The sequence below is a fragment of the Leptinotarsa decemlineata genome, unplaced genomic scaffold (assembly GCF_025532065.1).
Source record: "Leptinotarsa decemlineata unplaced genomic scaffold, Ldec_3_MD MMD2_tig00002159_RagTag_RagTag, whole genome shotgun sequence".
In the NCBI taxonomy this organism is placed as follows: Eukaryota; Metazoa; Arthropoda; class Insecta; order Coleoptera; family Chrysomelidae; genus Leptinotarsa; species Leptinotarsa decemlineata.
Window position 1 is genome coordinate 6,940,101 of NW_027412574.1, and position 19,785 is coordinate 6,959,885.

The 19,785-nt window shown below is 37.6% G+C and overlaps 1 protein-coding gene across 8 annotated transcripts in view; it reads right to left on the reverse strand.

Moving 5' to 3' along the window:
* The window catches only part of LOC111510906 (organic cation transporter protein), a 205,714-nt gene that overhangs the window by 54,496 nt on the left and 131,433 nt on the right, over positions 1 to 19,785 (reverse strand). The window contains exon 1 of one of the 8 annotated variants that reach the window (XM_074177160.1): positions 19,527 to 19,783. The exons of 4 other annotated variants lie outside the window; for them this stretch is intronic. Coding sequence is in view for 1 of the 4 variants with exons in the window: in XM_074177158.1 (XP_074033259.1) it covers positions 9,533 to 9,555 (23 nt within the window). In the remaining 3 variants the exon portion in view is untranslated. 3 more of the 8 variants (XM_074177159.1, XM_074177161.1, XM_074177158.1) reach the window with 3 other exon arrangements.

A 19,785-nucleotide genomic window follows, 5' to 3' on the forward strand; every position in this document is an offset into this window, starting at 1 on the left:
CATAGTCATTGTAGTTGCTTTAAGCAGCTACTTGTCCGGCACCGCACAGCACGGCACGTGCTGCGCGGTGCTTCGGAAACTCTTTAAGTTTTAACCCCCAGTATGTTGAAATTTTTCCTATTTTAAAAATATAATCACAGAGGTTATTCGCTGTTGCTGTTATAAATTCAAGCATTTGGATTGGTAGAAAAGTTATAGCGACGTTTGGCAACATTTTCTTTGGATTCAATTTCAAATGGTCATGGTCATGGTCAGGAATTGTAGCAAAAATGCGTAGCAGTTCTATACATAGTAGAACTGAAAAAATGTGAAAACGATTAAAATGAGACTTTTTTGCGTTGCATAATATGAAATATTTTCGAACAATCCATATGAAAGATGAGGATTGAAATTTTCTATGATTTCATACTTGTATTTATAATTTACGTTACTGTAGTTTTGTCCAACAAGGACATTTTCAAACGAATGCAATAAAGTGAAATAATGTTATATCTATACACCACCGCAGGTAATAACAGACGCTCCTGAATGACTTCACTACCTGAATTTTGTTTACCTGTGACAACGTGGATACAATAATCTGAAAACCGGCGTGTAGACCAGGTCGATTTGGTCATTTGGTAGGTTACATCTGCAATGCTAATGCTTATGAATTTTCAAGGATTCCAAATGATTGAGTTTCTAACCCTTGCTTGCATAGTGCAAAATTTACATATCGTTTAGATTCTGGAACTTGTGGTTGCATTGCAAGGAAAGGTTTGAAAACTTCGAATCATTTTCACCCAGTCTAAATTACCTTTCATGTTCAGCATACCGTTTTGAGAAATTTTGGCTACACTGTTCCACAAAAACACTATTATATTCCGAACACCTAAAAAATCTGTTCAAAATCTGTTTTTCCGTTAATCAGCTGCCGCCCCCATACGAACGACAACTCTCAGAAGTTGAGAAACTTGTGCAAGCTAAGGACTAACGAGGTCTTACCTTTTAACGTGTGATTCCTAAGCTTATACACTCCAGATTTCTCCATCTTGTCCAGTTTATCTTCGGAAATAAAATGAAAATTAGATAACCTGGCATGTGGCCTGAATGACCAAATCGATCTGATCTACTCGCCGGTTTTCAGATTAGCATACCCACATTGTCACAGGTAAACAAAATTCAGGTAATGAAGACATTGAAGACCGTCTGCTATTACCTGAAGTGATGTATAGATATATACCAATTCAATGCCACAAAAACCCAGGCATCGGTTTTCTCCAAGAAGATAAATGTTTCCGAACCAGATAGAATAATGTCAGGTCAGACAATTTCGCTTTTTGCTTCGATAAGTTTGTTGGGAGTTAAAATAGACACCAATGTCTTGGAACAGTCATGCCGCTGGAATTGCAAAGGCTGCTTCTCAAAATTTTGGAACATTGTCCGAACGAGAAAACTGTACACACCTCAGCAAATTTTGATGCTTTATAAAGCTCAGATCACACCTTCTTTGGAGTATTGTTCTCATGCATGGAGCTCTGCCCCCAAACATACCTTGAAGCTGTTGGAGACGAGAACATCACTTGCAACGTTGATAGTCTAGAACTTCGAAGAAAAGTTGGAGATTTATCTCTCTTCAATAAAAACTTTCACGGAAAGTGTTCAAGTGACTTGGCACCTTTGATTCCACCAAGAGCGGTACATATCAGAAATACGCGACGGACTGTGGCTGCGTTATGAAGTTCAACTCATTACACCTCGAACTTCACTCTTTAAGAATTCTTCCATTTGGAGAACGGCGTTTATGTGGAATAAACATCCGGTATATTGGCAAAATAATTCATAGCTTTTGCATCACGATAATACAATTGCTCACTAGGCATTGCTTGTTCATAATTTATTGGGAAAAACAACACCGTAATCATTTCTCAGACACCGTATTCACCAAACTTTTTCCTGTTCCCAAGATTGAAGACGCATTGAAGGACGGCGTTTTGCGATGATTGAAGAGATAAAAACCAAATTGCTGAGAAAGCTCAAGGACTGCAGAACTGCTTCGAAGATTGGAAAAAACGGTGGCACAATATCATATCTGAGAGGGACTATTTTGAAGGGGAACAAAATAGAAATTCATCAATAAATAAATATTTTTTGAGAAACTAATTTGAAAAAATACTTGATATAATGAAAAGCCGCACAACGTGTTTCAAAGCATTGTTGTAAAACATGTTGCAAATTGTAATGAAACCTTCTTGAAAACTGGCGAATTTAAAAAAAAAAATTTATTTTACAAAAAATTGTTATGTTCCATTCCTAGGTCAGATCAACGAAAATGTTTCAAAACTTGTAAAACTCATTTTTTTAACTGCAACTTCTTGAGATACCTGAAAACCCGTGTTGTAATACAGTATTCAATGCGATAAACAGATTTTCCTCACGCAAATCAAGAAAAATTGATTCAACCTACGCAAAGTTTCAATTTAATAAAATTCTACTTGAAGCTGTTCCTCTAAGTATTTTTTTTTCACCAGAGTATGCCCACCAGAGTATGACCCTTATTATCGTTATTGAAGTGGGATAGACTTGACAATTGACTTGTGATCGTTGTTTTTTGAGAAGAGTGGAATCGATATCTACCTTGTAACCATTGTTGACAGCGATATTATTCTGTACGCATGAGATGGTTTGTGGACAATTGCAAAATCACGTTTATTATTCAATACAGTGACAGTCAAATTTGTAAAATTTATTGAACTTACCACCTCCGTTTCAGAGGTGAATTTAGTTGATAAGTGAATGGAATCAACAAATTCGACAAACTTGCCCAACCGCCTATCGTACCAATAAAACAAACTAAGATATCATCTACGTATTTATACCGGTAAAGAAAACGTTTGATTACCTAGTTTTCATGAATTCCATTTTCGAGAACACCCCCAAAAGTTTCAGCGATCAGAGGACTAAACGGGTTTCTCATCATTAGCGCTACACTGCATGAATAAAATTTTTCAATAAATTTAAAATTTTGAGATTGACCCATAGTGTATAAATCTAGAATGGCTTTTTTCACTACAAGATTAAACGCTCAACAAGCTCAAATGCTTCAATTGGCAGAATATTGGAAAATAAGTTTTGGACATCAAACAATATGAATAGTGAAGATCTAAAAATGAAGTGAATATTACTGGAGTTTTATCCAAACAGTACATCATTCCGTTTTGAATTACGGCCCTGGAAATTGGTTAACTGAGTTGAATAAAAACACAATAGCAACTTTCACGTCTCCCTATGTACTGTAGAAATTTCCGAGAGTTATTTATTTCATTTTTAAGGTACCTATTCATATTTTTCCATATTTCCATTGCTCTGAGCGTTTTCTACAATGAACTTCGAATGAAAAATCCTTTTATGATTATCTGAAACATATCTTCAACAAAAATATAACATATGTGTTTTGATGAGCAGAAAAATAAATGATAACATCCGAAACGAATACTATAACTGTAATACAAACTGAAATGAAGTAATTTATATACACAAAAAAATTAATGACGCAATAAATGTTCGAATTGGAATCCTTCCATTTCGAAACAAATAATGGGCCAATTAGATGGCCTGCAAGATCACCAGATCTTACTATTTTGGACCATTTTCTTTGGTGGACATTAAAAAATAGGATTTACACTGGCAGAGAGATAGAAAATGTGGAAGACTCGAGATTGAGGATTTTGAATGATTTCGCAACAATGCAGCAAGTAAGTGTATTGACGGCAATAAATAATATGAAAAACCGAGTTTAAAAATATCTCGAAATGGACGGACTCCGATTCGAACATTTATTGCGCCATTAATTTTTACAATTATAGTGTTCGTTTCGGATGTTATTATTGCTATCGTTTCTTTTTCTGCTTATTAAAACACATATAATATATTTTTGATGTAAATATGTTTCAGATAATCATAAAAGGTTTTCTTATCAGAAGTTCATCGTAGAAAACGCTCAGGACAATGGAAAAAATATGAATAGGTACCTAAAAATGAAAAAAAAAACTTTCGAAAAAATCTATGGTACATAGGGAGACGTGGAAGTTACTATTGTGTTTTTATTTAACTCAGTCAACCAATTTCCAGGGCCGTAATTTAAAAAAGAATAATTCACATAATTATAATCAAATATTACAGAAGCATCTCGAAATATATAATTTAATTTAATTTCTCAGTATGAAGTGAACGTCGACGATACAAAAACTACAACACAAAATACAGGTCCGTGTTTAAAAATTCAAAGATGGAGGTGGCCCAAGTCAAATGACACCGTGTATAAAAGATTCATGGACATATTCTGATAGCCCACATCAAGTGCCAACAACAAAATGTGGGATTTTTTGGTTTTTCCTGTATATCTCCAGAACCAAAAGAGCTACATTCGATTTTTCACATAATTGTATAGGTCTCTAAAATACGCAACTTTGCCACAATTTACCCGACACTCTATCTCTTATCGTTTACGAGATCCCCATGTACAGAAACAAATTTGAATAGCCCTGTATTATCTCTTCTTGGTAAAATCCCCAAAAGTCTTGCTAAAGACCAATCAACCCTCTTCTTATTATATACACTTCTAGCAATATGACATCACCCACTTGAATAGGCGACTTTTCTCGCGAAGCTAAATTCACTAAATCTGCCAAATGTTTGTCCTTGAAGCATATTCTGTAGTTTAGACTGAATCGTTGACGGCATCTCTTTGTCTTTATATCAAATATTTTCTATCGATCAATTGTATCTCAATCAGACATTCTATTATTCGGAAGTGCGTGTAAAAAACATTATGGAGAAAGGGCTTCACCTAAATTCCGTCTAATGAGGCCCTTCACGATCCTTTCAATCCGCTCCCATCATCCCCTCACCAGGCGGCTGTGGTAGGACTGAAAATCCATTTAATTTTCCTTTCCGAGAAAAATTTCAAAATTTCATCCCAATAAGTATTTTTCAAGCGCTGATTCCATTCAGCAAAGGACGTGCTATCATCTGAATATATTGTTGAGATTCTCCCTCTGCGAGCAATAAACCTTCGAAATGCAAGAATAAAAACCCGTGGACATTGACGTGATCAGTTCGAAGTATACCGCTCTGCATAATAAAGTGAATAAGGGCGATATAATTCGTCCGCTGCAAAGAATAATTCCCTTGGAACTATCCGCAAATGAAATCATCGAGTTATCTAACGGAAATAATGAAACACGAAGACGCACACAGACTACTGAAAGTGATCCAGAAGATGAAAAGAAATCAGCGATAATGAATTTGCGAAAGGTGGGAGAGGGTTGGAAATGGAAATTGTTCATCCTTTATGCAGCCTTTAAGCTAAGCGATTGTCATGTTAATGTTTTTGTTATAACAGAGATTTTTCAGAATCGTTAAAAATAATGTTTGAATTGGTAAAGAACCTTTTTAGAAAAAAATGTTAAGAAAAAGGTCATTATAGTCTATTTCAAAAGAGTGTAGAGTAATAAATCATGAAGTGTCATAAAATTTGCCTGAATTTCGTTGTCGTCCATGGGCGTAGGCAAATCTTAGGATTATTAAACTTAATAATTAAAGTAAATTAAAAATTACAGACATAGATAATAATAAAAGGCCATTTTTGGGAAGTAATTTGGTCTAAAACTAAGTACCTACATGTATTTAGGTAAGTAAAATTTCTTAAAAAAAGATTAAGATTAATTTTAGTGGTTCTTGTAAACTTATTTAATATGCAATTTGGGTTCATATACTTGAGCATGATTTCTCAAAAAAGGGTTAACACTTAGTTCCGAGGTGCCATGTCATTATAATAATCCCTTTTTGACGGGAGATTATCATGAGGACATGAATTCGGATGTCTTCGAAGACTACTTCGGGGAAATGTTAAAATTTCTTTCAGCTGATTCGGTCGTGGTTATGGATAATGCAAGCTACCATTCAAGGCGCTTAGAGAAGGTACCAACTTCAGCTTGGAGAAAGCAAGAAATTATTAACTGGCTGTCAAATAAAGGTATTCAGTTTGAGACGAATTCAGTAAAGAAGGAACTACTAGCCATAGTAAAACAACATAAATCTCGCTTCATGAAATATGCCGTAGAAGATGTAGCAGAAAAGTATAAAGTAACTGTGCTGCGCCTACCGCCATATCATTGCGAATTAAATCCTATAGAACTTATATGGGCATAAGTTAAAGGATATGTTGCAAGGCACAATACCACATTTAAAATGAAAGATGTCAAGGTATTGTTTGATCAAGCCATTATGGAAATCACATCAGAAAACTGGCAAAAAGCAATCCAGCATGTTTTAAAAGAGGAAGATAAAATGTGGGAACTGGACAACTTGGTCGATCAGGTGGTTGACCCTATAATTATAACACCAGGGGATGATGACAGTTCTTCGGATGAAGACTATACTGATGTAGAATAATTTAATTGAATTGTAAATATACTGTAGCGGGATAAGCAATCTGGACAGAGACCAGTGTATCAGTGACAGTGACACTTTTGCTTAGGTTAGGGTTTAGAATTAAGGGTAGTCTGAATAATTATTTTCTCGGAAGGTTCTCGAAAATTGTACCTAGTAATCTCTAGAACATTCAATTAGGGTATAAATAGAGTGTTGTTAAACGTTAAGGGAAGTTCACAGTTTTAGTATTGTTCAAGTGTCAAATTGTAATAACGTATCCAGTAAAGTTCTTGTCGTTTTTGTGAATAAATTGATTTAAAGTCCCCACAAGTGTTTCAATACGTAAAGTTCGTTCGTGTGTGTTTGTGAGTATTTCCCGATTTCGGTTCGTATATATTTTATTGTTACATTTTATATTTTTTTAATAACACTGTTCTGCTGTATTAAATTTTTATTTCCTTTAATATAATTTTTATGAATGCATATTCTTTTGGCAATTATCCCACTAGCGCGCCTCTGGCTCAGTATTTATCCGTCGATAACAATGGACAAATCCCTTAAAACAGGGTGATACCTACCTGCTCTTTATGAAACGACATAATTTTGCAATGCGGACTAGGGAAGTGACAGAATTTATTGACGGATCACCCTGTAGCGCTTTTGAATACTTAATGAGATTTTATTACTCTACACTCTTTTGAAATAGACTATAGTATTCGAATCACCCCTGAGTTTTTACTATTTCTCAAATCATTCATTAGACAATAAGATATGGAGCATCCGTAGTACAACCTACTGAAGACAAATAAAATTTTACATGGTCACCCTTGAATTTTTTTTAACTATCGTCGGTTTTTGATTCTCCTTCAAGTAATTCATGGATCCTCCGGGAGAAGGAAATATCAACACCAGATAGTTGTTCGTTCGCAGATAGGTCAAAAACACGTTCAGACTCTGGTGTGGGTATTTTCAGTTGCGAGTGTATTTCAAGCGGAAATCTATGTTATTGAATTATGTGCGGAGAGATTGACAAAATCTAACCTCACACACATAAGCAAAATTTTCTCGGGCAGTCAAGCGGCGTTGGAAGTTCTTGGCTCCTACCGAGCAACGTCTAAATTGGTAGAAAATTGCCAAAAACGACTCTACTCGATGGGAAGACTTAACATATTGTCTCTGGTCTAGATTCCTGGCCATACAAAGGAGGGTGCTGCAAGCAGCTCCATTGGACCAGAACCTGTCATTGGCATCGCTTTAGGTTTTGCCAAACAAACATTGAACACCTGGATGGCAAGAAGATTTATTTATGGACTTCTGGTAGAACCTTCCAGGATTGGCTAACTCCAAGGTGTTTATTCCCCTTTCGAAGCTTGATACCAATAAGTTGTTGGACTTCAGTAGGGATGAACTACGATGTCTAACAGGCCTTCTTACAGGTCACTGTCAATCGAATCATCATATACACAGACTAGGTTTGTCGGAAGACATATGTGTCGCCTCTGTTTGGAAAATGATGAAACAGCAGAGCACATACTTTGTGCCTGCCCCACTGTGGACCGAATCAGGTTTTCAGAGTTTCGCAGAACCACACTCTTACCATCTGACCTGAAAGATCACTCACCATATGAGCAAAAATAAACCCTTGCGGGTTGCGGTGGAGGCACCCACTTTATTTCGATCTAACCTAACCTAACCTAATTCATGGTTATCACTACAAAGGTAGTGCAGAAGATCATTTCCGCTATATTTTCTCCTGATGCAGAACTTTTTTGACACCTCTCGAAGATGGAAGTTCATCAACAAATGTTTCACAAAAATTTCTTCATTTTCGCCTAATATTTCAATACAAATTATGTTTTCCTATATGTTTCAAAACTTTTTGTTTCAGTAAACTTATTTTTGAACGAAAGTTCACAAAACTCCCGCATTTCCTAAATGCGGCTTATATAACTTTTTGAATCCTCAAATTTCATTTCGAGCTTTTTGAGCTTTAGCTCAAAAACTGTTAGTTGTATTATTGAACAAAATTTGAAATTATGGATATTACTCAAAGTTATTCGTGGATGTATTTGGAATCACTGACTAAAATATCTCACAAGAGTACCTAATCAGTGAGATAATAATCATCAACATATATGACACATTGTCTTTTTGGACCCCATAAATTGAACATTTCAATGTTACTGTTATTCATTCGTTCAGAAAGGTCTTCAGTTACATTTGAATTTGTTTGAAGGTGGTTGACAGAGTTTCATAGTGAATTTCATTAGTTCGAACTTCCATTGTCTAATAAGATATAGTATGATTTGAAATCTCTGAAAAAACAAATAAAAATGAAAATAAAAAAGAGTAGCTGAAAATGAAAATTATACCGAGCAAAAGACCCTGAAAAGAAATTACAATAAAATTGAATTGAAAGAGAAATAAAAAATTGAAAGATTTCAATTCAAGTAACTTCACGACGTTTCGATTGTTGGTATACATAATAATTTTCGGGTGATAATTGGACTATTCCTCCAAGAGAAGACTATTTATCAGTTATTCGAGTGCTTCCGTTTTAGGAATCACACGTTAAAAGGTTAGGAATCACACGTTAAAAAGTAAGACCTCCTTAGTCCTTAGCTCGCACAAGTTACTCAACATCTGAGAGTTGTCATTCGTATGGAGGCGACAGCTGATTAACGGAAAAACAGATTTTGAACAGATTTTCCACCTATCCCCTCTTCCCCCTCACCGCATCACCGGTTTAGCGAGAGATGACCGTTCGGCGAGAGTTGACCGTTTTCCGCTTCATTATGGCCTGGTTTTCGTGAGGGTGCTACGGATGGTGTTTCCGGATCTGAAGCAGGTTTTGATGTTGTACTTGAAACCAGCCACTCGTGCTGGCGAAAAGTTAGGATACAGTTCCAAACCACGACGACCTTCAGACCCGAACGAAGATCGTAACACTGAAAATCTTAACTGCGAAAGCCTTACTCAATTTAACTCTAGTTGAACAATCAGCACTAGGGACCCAACAATATATAACATCTTTGCAAATAGGAAGTGGACTCAGACAAAATAATATGTGAACTCTTTCTCAAAATCAACTGATTAGTAAAAAAAAACAAACACTCACATAACGCCTCTTTGGTGGTTCATGGTCAACCATAGGTTCCGGTTACCCGGTGTGTCTTCAATACCAAAACTTTTACTTTCAACTTCCCTGTACCCATTACCGATTTACGATTTCACTACCGATTTTCCTTAAATTTCGCATCGCGCGCTTGGAAACAAAATAACTTCCCTATTTAGGCCACCTTCCTCAGCCTCGAAGGCTAAGGGATGAGAACCCTGATCTCGTCTCGACGGGCTCCGGTGAACGACTTTTTCGTGTCTCTCGCAAAAACTCCCAAGCCCTCGTGTCAGCAATGCTAGCCACAAAAACCTCATCCAGCGGTTTTAACTTTCCCAAGCGTATGATCATCGGCAGGATGTAATATATACATTTGTTTAGTCTAGCCGAACTCGTAAATGATCACAACGACGCTCAAAGATCCGACAATCATTAAGTAGTTCAAACGCTTTTTTATCTGGAAATAATCGACACCGAAGAACCGGGTAGTCAACCTCGATTCCTATGCATAAAATAATATTTTACGTTACTATCGCAATGGCAGTTATTACAAGTAGAACATCAAAAAGATTTTTCATCCAAAAAAAACAATATCTCTTCATAATATTCCCTTTTCAATTCAATTCAAGAGGATGATGATAGGTACTATCTCGAGTACCGGTTGATATAAAAATTTCCGAGTGAATTTTCAAATGTGAATTATTTTCATCTTCCCGTTGTGAAATCAAAAACTCATAGCCGTGATAAAAAAATGTATCCTGTATTCCACAAGAATAGCACTGAAAACATTTCCGTTGAATGTTGATAAAAGATATACATATATCTTCACGTTAACTTGTCAACCAGCTGTCACCCCCTTAAGAAAGACAACTCGCAGAAGTGCGGGCTATTAACAAGGTTTCATTTTTCAACTTGCGGTTTTTAGTACGTGTCGGACGGTATGCAGGAAAAATACAAATTTTCACCTGTATTGTCCGTCCGGTAAACACCGGATAGGCACCCAAAACTCTCCACCAATACTCCAAGTGAATCCTTACATCCGTGTCGTCGTTCTTTGGAACGCTCCTTCCCAATCAAAGCTAAAGCCTGTCGTACTGTCTCAGTTCGCATCTTTCGACAACAGATCTCTAGAGCGGTCTTCCGTAATCCGGACCTCCTAACTTCCTAATTTCCTATACCTTGAGTATAGAAGTCGTCATCACTCGTCATTTGTCAAAGTTCTAATTTATGGTTTTTCTATACGTATTACGGTACGCTCCTTTCAATATAGCTGAGTGGTTCTCAACAACGTTCCTTGGTTTGCAAATACTCCAACGTTCGTTTGAGAAAAAAACTGTTTTCATTTGATGAGAATTGCAATCTTTGGATATAAGATATGATGGCTCAAGCCGTTTTCATAAACAGTAATAACATCGCAATATATCTATATGGATTCTCCGAGTTGATATTTGAAACCTAATAAATTTCTATTCTTCCATTTCGATTCGAACCAAACTTTATATAGCGATTGATTAAGTGAAAAGAAAGAATCACCCACGCTAATCAAATGGCTACCGACCGATATACTCAACCCATTGATAGCGCCCAAATAGCACTACACCTCATCCCAAGGACGATGTCGGTCTCTTCCCGGAATATGATTCGAAGGATATCCCAATTTCATCACAGCCTGGTTATTGTAGGACATTACAGCGTTGCATCCTCAGGATTTCATCGTGTATTCCTCAAGATGATAAGCTATATGGTGGTATGATATCCCCATTCTGTCCTCAAAGTATGCCAAGGCTGTTGTAGAACGATTATAACTTTGTGTGGCGGGAAAAATCATCAGAATAGAACACACGATTTATATTACATACTGTGTTTCGTGCAAAATGAGTTTTAAATTTCAAACAATCGTGACAAATCAACACAAATTTTCTGGATGATTTAATGAGTCCCAGTTCCAACATAAATCCAATCTAATAATTTTTTTAAAATTGAAAATGAGAAAATGACTTCATTATGAGACGCAGGTTCAAGGCTGTAGTTCATCTTAAACAACCCAGGAATCAACACCATAAATTTATTAGGGTTTGCAGTTTTTCATTATAGTTCCCTAGAACATTCACAGAGTGCTATCAGTACAGTGAGTTCTGCTACACTTTCCAAAAGAAACTCACTTTTTTTGAAAAAAACAGCCATCAAAAAAGTTATCAGCTTGGGTACATTCCATTTTTTTGTCCTACAAAAAGTCTTACACATTTCGACTAACTTGAAAATCAGCGAAGTCAATAATTCACCACACCTTCAGTGAAATTTGATCAAGAATTAAATCCACCACACTTTTCGCTGGAGTTGTTACCTCCACATCCAATTGAGAAATCCACAATAAATGAAGAAGCACCCCCTGGGTTCAGAGCCCGGAGAATTCAGTAGAGTGAGGAAGTTCTTGAAGAAAACCAACCCCATGAACCTGAATAAGATGGCCCTTATATGAGAAGGAACCTACCAAAGGTAATGAAAAGACAACTGCGACTCCAACAAGATTTGAAGTGGACTTGGAGAAAGACTCAATAGCAAACGACAATAATATGGAAAACCCACCCCTTAACCCTCAAATGCAGGAAAAATCCCAAACTCTCGAGAAACTAGAAGACTTCATCAGCGAATATGGAACAGCACATAAAAGAGAGAAAAGAGACTTTCCTCGTAACTAACAGGAAAGCAACAAATATCCGAACAGAATTTGACACAATGTGGGTAATAGAGGATAAGGAATTTGACTCAGCAAATATGGCTGTCACCTACAAGCCAAAAGAAAGTGATCAACTTTTATACTAAAATAGATGACCCATAAGACCAAAGAGAAAGGTTGAAGTTGGCTGAGAAACACTGCGAGTATTTACTACCATCAAAACCCTCTCCGGAGGGGAACGCAGCAACTTTTGATGCTTTATAAAGCTCTATTGTTCTAATGCATACCCTAAGCATACCCTGAAGCTGCAGGATTCCATCCAGAAAAGAGTCATCCGCCTGATTAGAGACGCGAAATTCACTCGCAACCTTGATAGTCTGGAACATCGAAGAATAGTTGGGGATTTTTTATCTCCCTTCTATAGATACTTTCACGGAAAGTGTTCAAGTGACTTGGTACATTTGATTCTACCAAGAGCGATACATATCAGAAATTCGCGATAGACTGTGACTGCTCATAGTTTTGAGGTTCAACTCAGTACACCTCGAACTTCACTCTTCAAGAACTCTTTCATTTGCAGAACTGTGGCACCGCTCTTAAAGATTTTTCTGTAGTGCTTGTGCTTTGTCCTAAAAAAAAAGAACCTTATATTCTTACCACAGAACCTACGGGGAAAAATAGAGAAGAACAATGTCACGAGATTTTACAAGCCCTAGCCAAAACAAAATGGCCACACTGAATGAACATTGGAAAAAAGTAGAAAAACAGATAGAACAAGAACAGTTCATGGAAAAAAATTACCGCCTTTGTGGATATAGGCCCACCAAGACAGTCCTGAAGAGTAAACTGGAGATAATTATAATGCTGAAAGGAGCTCGGAGGCAGATAAGGCATTAGAAAATAAAACACGAAAGGTTAACTATGACATAATAGGCAAAGGAAGGTCACAGAATATATTTTTCCAATACTAGGAAATGGAAAAACATACTCTTCAAAAAAACACAACATCCAAGAAAAATACCACAGAGCTTCCCGTTCCCTGCCTGACAGAACTAATATCTACTCTTCAAACTAATAACGCAACACAAGAGGTCATTAACCTCAGAAAAGAGAAAAAATTGCAAAGGAAAAGATGCTGGAAACAAAAACCCAAGCTCAAACATATAACAAAAAGGAAGAAACAAAACGGAACACAACAACGACTGACGAGGACTTCGAACCTTCTCCCAGAAAGAATAGGAGGAACCATTTGAAAAGAAACGTCCCAAATATCTTATATATGTGAGTCAAATGGGGATTTAAGAAATAACTCTAGGATGTGCAGAACAACATCCCACATATGAGTGCACCAAACCAAGAGAGACACCTGTGAAGTACGTCAACTGCGCAGGTTCCCACCCAGCTAACAGTGTGGAATATATAGTCTATAGAGAAAAACTGACCGACCTGGAACTCAGAAAAGAAGCCAGATGCCCTAAATATATTCCACCAATGCGTGGGGGTGGGTAAACCACTGTTACGATGACTTCCCACAGATTCGAACAAATTAAGTCAGCTGCGATGAAGTCGTTGGCACCCGAGCAGACAGGATAGTAGGAGCAAGCTACTCAGAAATACAGGAAAATGAAGAATCACCACCCATACCTACAACGCCCCCCTCCCTGAGCAATGCGAGCCACCGGGGCATCTTCGCGACGGCGGAGCAGGGGAGATAGAACTCTCAGGCTTTCCAGAAACTAAGTTCTATGATTAATATATGAGATATGTTGAGTTCGAATAATGACCTCATACGCTTGCTAGAGGGTACTAGAGGTACTCTCAAAAAATGAAAAGCCTTTGTGGAGTTTCTCCAGAACATCAACAACTACAATTTTTAAAAAGTTGTACACATGCATGTTTTGGAGAGGCGACACAGACGCATTTCCAAAGACGCCTGCCAAAAACCCGATGACCATAACTTTAACAATTGGGAATTCTAATCCGTTTTTTGGCATGCGCTTGGTCCGGGAGTATCTGTAGTAAGCCTGAACGTGAGCAATTCAATGTTAATTGAGAAATAAGCCTAAGGCAGGAGATGTGAAAAAGAACCACAGCTATTCGGTAGTCTGCAGATCAAAGTCAAGATCTCACTAACAACGTGAGAGACGCTGTCCACTTTCCCCCTCGCGAGAGCGTGTTGCACTAGTTTCTCCTTCCCTTTTATTAATTCCTTGTAATGTTATGCCATTTGATTTGTAGATGCAATGTATATACTGGTATATACTGGTATTATACAAATGTATAACATTTGGTAATGTAGGAAAGCAAATAGCAACATATTTAAATCTGTTCGATCCGAATTAATATACAGGGCATTGTTTTTGCAAGACATCTGCAACCGTATTAGTTGATGCAAGTTGTGGTATTACTGCGTTGAAACGTCATGGTGGCTGAAAATTCAATTCAGTGGCAAAAGACTACATTGAAAGTTATGATCAGAATAAAATCAGCATTTCCAATACAATATTGAACTCTATAGAGAATAGCAATAATAATACATATCGATAGATATGTAACGCAATACTCGATACAATATGAGCGTAACCTCTCTAATGCCTGGATCGATTACAAAGGCATTTGATACAATAACGCATGAGCTCATCTTGCATTTCCTCAGATGCCTTGCGGTACCCGACAATTTTAGTGAGATGCATTGAACAACTGATACCACTCTGGCGAACTCGCTTCACCATAGCATCTGGTCAAGCCAGAGCCCATTTTACCTCAGGGCTAGTACTAGAGTGCCACCAAGATTTAGCCAAAGCCTCGGTAGATAATAACATTATCCTTAGATGGGTTAAACAGCACGACAGGAGTAAAGATAATCGCATTGTCGACTCTTCAGCCAAGGAAGCGGCTGGACTAAGAGTTTTAGTACCCAGTGGCACCTACGGCCTGATGACTTCGACAATTACTAGCCAAATGTTACAATCATGCTCAATCCCTAAACGGAACTAGCCAAACGTCACACCCATGTTCAATCCCTGAAGAGACGGGATGAAATCAAAGGATGGAATCTTGCCACGATCACCCTGGGCGACCCAGGGAAACTGGCGCCGAAGAAATATCTGGCAATGATCAGGAAAAATCTACGCTTAACAATAGAATTTCTGACTGGCCACTGTCAACTACACAATATGGGGCTAGTGGACACACCTCTATGCAGAATGTGTGAACAAGAAGATGAAACTGTCAGGCATGTCCTATGCGAATGTCCGGAGTTATCGTCAATAAGAGTGTGCCGATATGAAGGAGATGTATCCCAGAGACCTGATCACCTTCCTGGAAAGGACAGGATGGACAACTCTTCGGGAAGATGTACAATGGGTCCTATGCGGCCTGAGTGCTGTGGGCCTACACTCATCCTCCCTACTCTACAGATACAGATACTGAAGCCAGAGTCCAAACAGGGTGGGGCACTTACAGAAGAGGTGTATATTAGGACGATTTCCTGAGTCCCCTTCTCTTCTGCATCTCACTATTGCCATTATCCGTTGCGCTCAGAAATACTCGAGCGGCTAAGAAATACTCGAGCGGCTCAGAAATACTCAAGCGGCTCAGAAATACTCGAGGGTATAACTGTGGTACCCCTAAAACCGGAGGCACAAGGTCACCCATTTGTTTTAAATGGATGATCGTAAACGCCATGCCTCTTCATCAGTCCTTGGGGTGGTAGAAGAGTACAAATGTGCAATGATCCATCTAAAAAGAGAACGATGCTGGGACTACGGAGAGGATGTGCAGGTCGTAGATGGAAGCATCCTACACCGTTTGAATGCCGGAGAGACGTATACTTACTTCAGTGTGGAACCACGCCACTCACAAGAGATAACAGCAGGGAAGAACTCTCTTCGGGGCAAGTATCAGCCCAAACTTTGACAGATCTGGTCATTAGAACTGTCGGGGTAGAACAAAGTTGCTGCAACAAATATGATTGCCGTTCCAATCTTACTCTTCTCGTTTGGAGTAGTGAAGAGGACTCGAGAGGAGCTGTATCAACTCGACGTAAAGACCCGAAAAATGATGCATCTTTATAGGACTTTGCATTCCAAAACGTCCGTTCCACGGTTGTACTTCCTCCGACAAAAGGAGGCCGTGGACTTTTGAGTTTGGAGGGTCTACATGACAAAATGGTCTGAATACAGCCTGTAAAGTCGTGAGGAGTTCGGATCCACTTATCTGCATGGTCCGTGACCATGAGAGAGCAGGAATTGGAGCATTTATTTTCTCATCAAACCGAGTTCATCAGCTCCCGAGCAGCTGATGAACTCGGTTTAGTTTTCTACACTGAACGAGGTGACCACAACTCTGTCACCGAGTTGGAACCCGTTCAGCAAAAAGCTCATATAAAAGCCGCAGAGCCAATGCATGGGGTCTTCTTCAATAACATTGGAGAAATGGCTTATGAAAGCGCCTGACTTTCGCTTTCCTCAGGTCGACTTGACTGAATTCGGAAACTGACGGGTTCATCATGGTTTGCCAGGATGGTGTCTACAACACCTTAGTCTATCGCAGTCGCGTGATGGGTATAGAGGTTCCTGACACAAGGTGCAGGGCCTGCCGCGAGGCGCCCGCGACCCTAATGCACTTGTAATCAGCATGTCCAGCCTATGCGGTCTTGGCCTATATCTATCGATATAACGCGACCCTAAGAGTGATATACTTCCATCTACGGTATTCTTACGGTAATGACGAGACACCGGTGTTGCCCTACACTCCGGAGTATATTGAATCCGTTGTAGGAACTATTCGTTTCCCACCCTCAAGCTCATACAAACTAATAGGCCTGATGTAGTCCTTCTCGACCACCAGAACAAGACGATATTTGTCTTGGAGTTTTCAGCTCCTGGTGAAACGAATATCATCCTAAAAGAGGAGGAGAAACGGATAAAATATCGAGTTTTAATTCTTCGAACTCCGCAAACTCAATCCACTCTGTCACTCTACTCTCGAATCTTAAAATCATACCGGCTTGCCGCACTAAGGCAGAAATCTTAGCCGGACAGATGCAGAAGGCTGTCACTGCGCTTGCTCAGGGTACATGATTCTCGAATCCAATGATCATTTACCACACGGTGTGGGGAGTGGTCATTGGTTGATAATGATGGCACGCCCTCCCGGATGTATCGGGGTCTCGGGGATGGAGCCTGACCAACGCATACTACGGTTGAATAATAATAATGGTCTTTATTGACTGAAATAGTATATAACATCCAAGAGGCGAAGCAAATGTTAATATTCCTTCCACTTCCAGATCAGAGGAATCTGGAATATACTTTTCAAACTACACAATAACTAATGTTGATATTTTGGAGGAATCCGATCAGTTTTAATTATTATGTTCAATATTAATATAAATAGCATTAAAAATAGCGAGTACTCTTGTTGTGTTCAATACAAATATAAATGAAATGTTTATAATTTTTCATTATTTATCGGGTGTAGAAAAAATAGTGTAGGTATGCAACTCTCATGTAATGGTTACACTCACATAAACCATACGAAAGTCGCCTTCGGCTCGTTTCGTATCCCGATTAATGCTCGTGTATTAATAACCATCATCACGAGTACATAATCGTTGCGAAGTATACTATTGTTACTGCTAGAAAATATTTTGTGTTGATAAATTGCACGTAATCGATCGTGATATCTATGTTGACCTACTTAAAACATTGTATTGTTGCCAGTAGTCTAATCAACAAGTTCAAAAACATGAAAAATAAAGATAAAGGTAAAAATATGAGCGATAGCTCATTCGGAATCACCTCTAGAAAAATATTTTTGAATGATTTTGGTACAGGTAAAAAATTGCAATTGATATTAACAAAATAAGATTTTAAAAAAATGGTATTTAGTTTTTCGTTATAAACTCAAAAAATATTAATATTTAAGCAATTTTGAAAAAAGCTCGTTAAAGAGGAGAAAATTTCCGATAAAAAAGTCCCAACTCCCGACACTCTATCTCCAATATTTATAATTTTAATTTGACGTTCAAAATAGGGTTCCGCGCGGCTGTTACGGCATGCGCACGCTGCCGCTAAAGAGAGTTTATCAAAAGAAATATTTTTTTTAAACATAAAATGTCATTTTAAAAATTTGAAAAAAATCTAGTGTCTTCTTAACACTTGAATGAATCGAGTCCCGTAGAAAAAAGTTTCATCACCATTTTTCAAAAATGAATTTTAAACTTCGTGGAGCCCTATAAAAAAATTATTTCTTTTGATAAACTCTCTTCAGCGGCAGCACCCGTATGCCGTAACAGCCGCGCGGAACTCTATTTTCAACGTCAAATTAAAATTATAAATAATGGAGATAGAGTTTCGGGAGTCGGGACTTTTTTGTCGGAAATTTCCTCCTCTTCAACGAACTTTTTTCAAAATTGCTTAAATATTAATATTTTTTTGAGTTATTAACAAAAAACTAAATACCATCTTTTTTAAATCTAATTTTTTTAATGACAATTGCAATTTTTTACCTGCACCAAAATCCTTCAAAAGCATTTTTCTAGAGGTGATTCCCAATCAAATCAGCTATCGCTCATTATTTTAGGATTTTCATCTCTATTTTTCATGTTTTTGAACTTGTTGATTAGACTACCGGAGTAATTTAGTAAGGACAACACTGAAATGCCTCCGATGAATTATATATAATATTCATTAACGGATATAACATGGTATTTTATTAATCACTCACCTTCTTCTAGCAATTCAAGGTCGTAAAAACAATTCACTCTCGTAATATAAACATTATGTTACAGAAATATACAAATATTTCGTGTTTTGTACAATAAAGGTTGTCCACCAACATGGAACGGAATGCCTTAGTCTTTGTTTTGTCAGATAATAGTTCAAAACGTTTGAAATGAATTGTTGAGATAAAATTTCTGAAATAATTAAAATATTCTTCAACCGAACTTGTCGAACTGTTCACCTCTTCAGTCGACACAAACTCAGTTACTTGGTGTATTTGCCTTCTGGTCAAACTACTTGTTTATGCAGTAACAGAAATGAGTTGTATTCATATTGATTCATTAAATAATTACAATTTGTTTTTTCTAATCTTGAATTAATTATAAATCAATATTTTTCCAGAAATATGGGTATTACTGATTAAACAAATTTTTTTCTTACCGTGTTCCTCACAATATAAAGAGTGGATTGTTGGGATCAATAACACGATTTCGACAAATCAGTTTTATAGTCCAATCGTTGGAGGTAAAATACGGCAGTTTTATATTATTTTGCCCAAGAGCACAAAAACTTGAATTTGGTTTCTACTCACTTCTTTACATTGTATCTCAGATCTGTTTTTCCTCATATTCAGAATATTTCACTCCATCCACTAATGTGAAAGTTTGTGAGGATGGATAAATGTATGTATGTGAGTATGTTTGTGATTCTTTCACGGCTAAACGACTGAACGGATTTACAATTTACAAAAGTTTTGTGTGATTTTGGTCATAATATAATGATTAAGTAAGTCGAAAAAATTATTGCCGCCTGAGAGCTATCTTGCCGTGAACTGCCTCTACCGTTGGAGT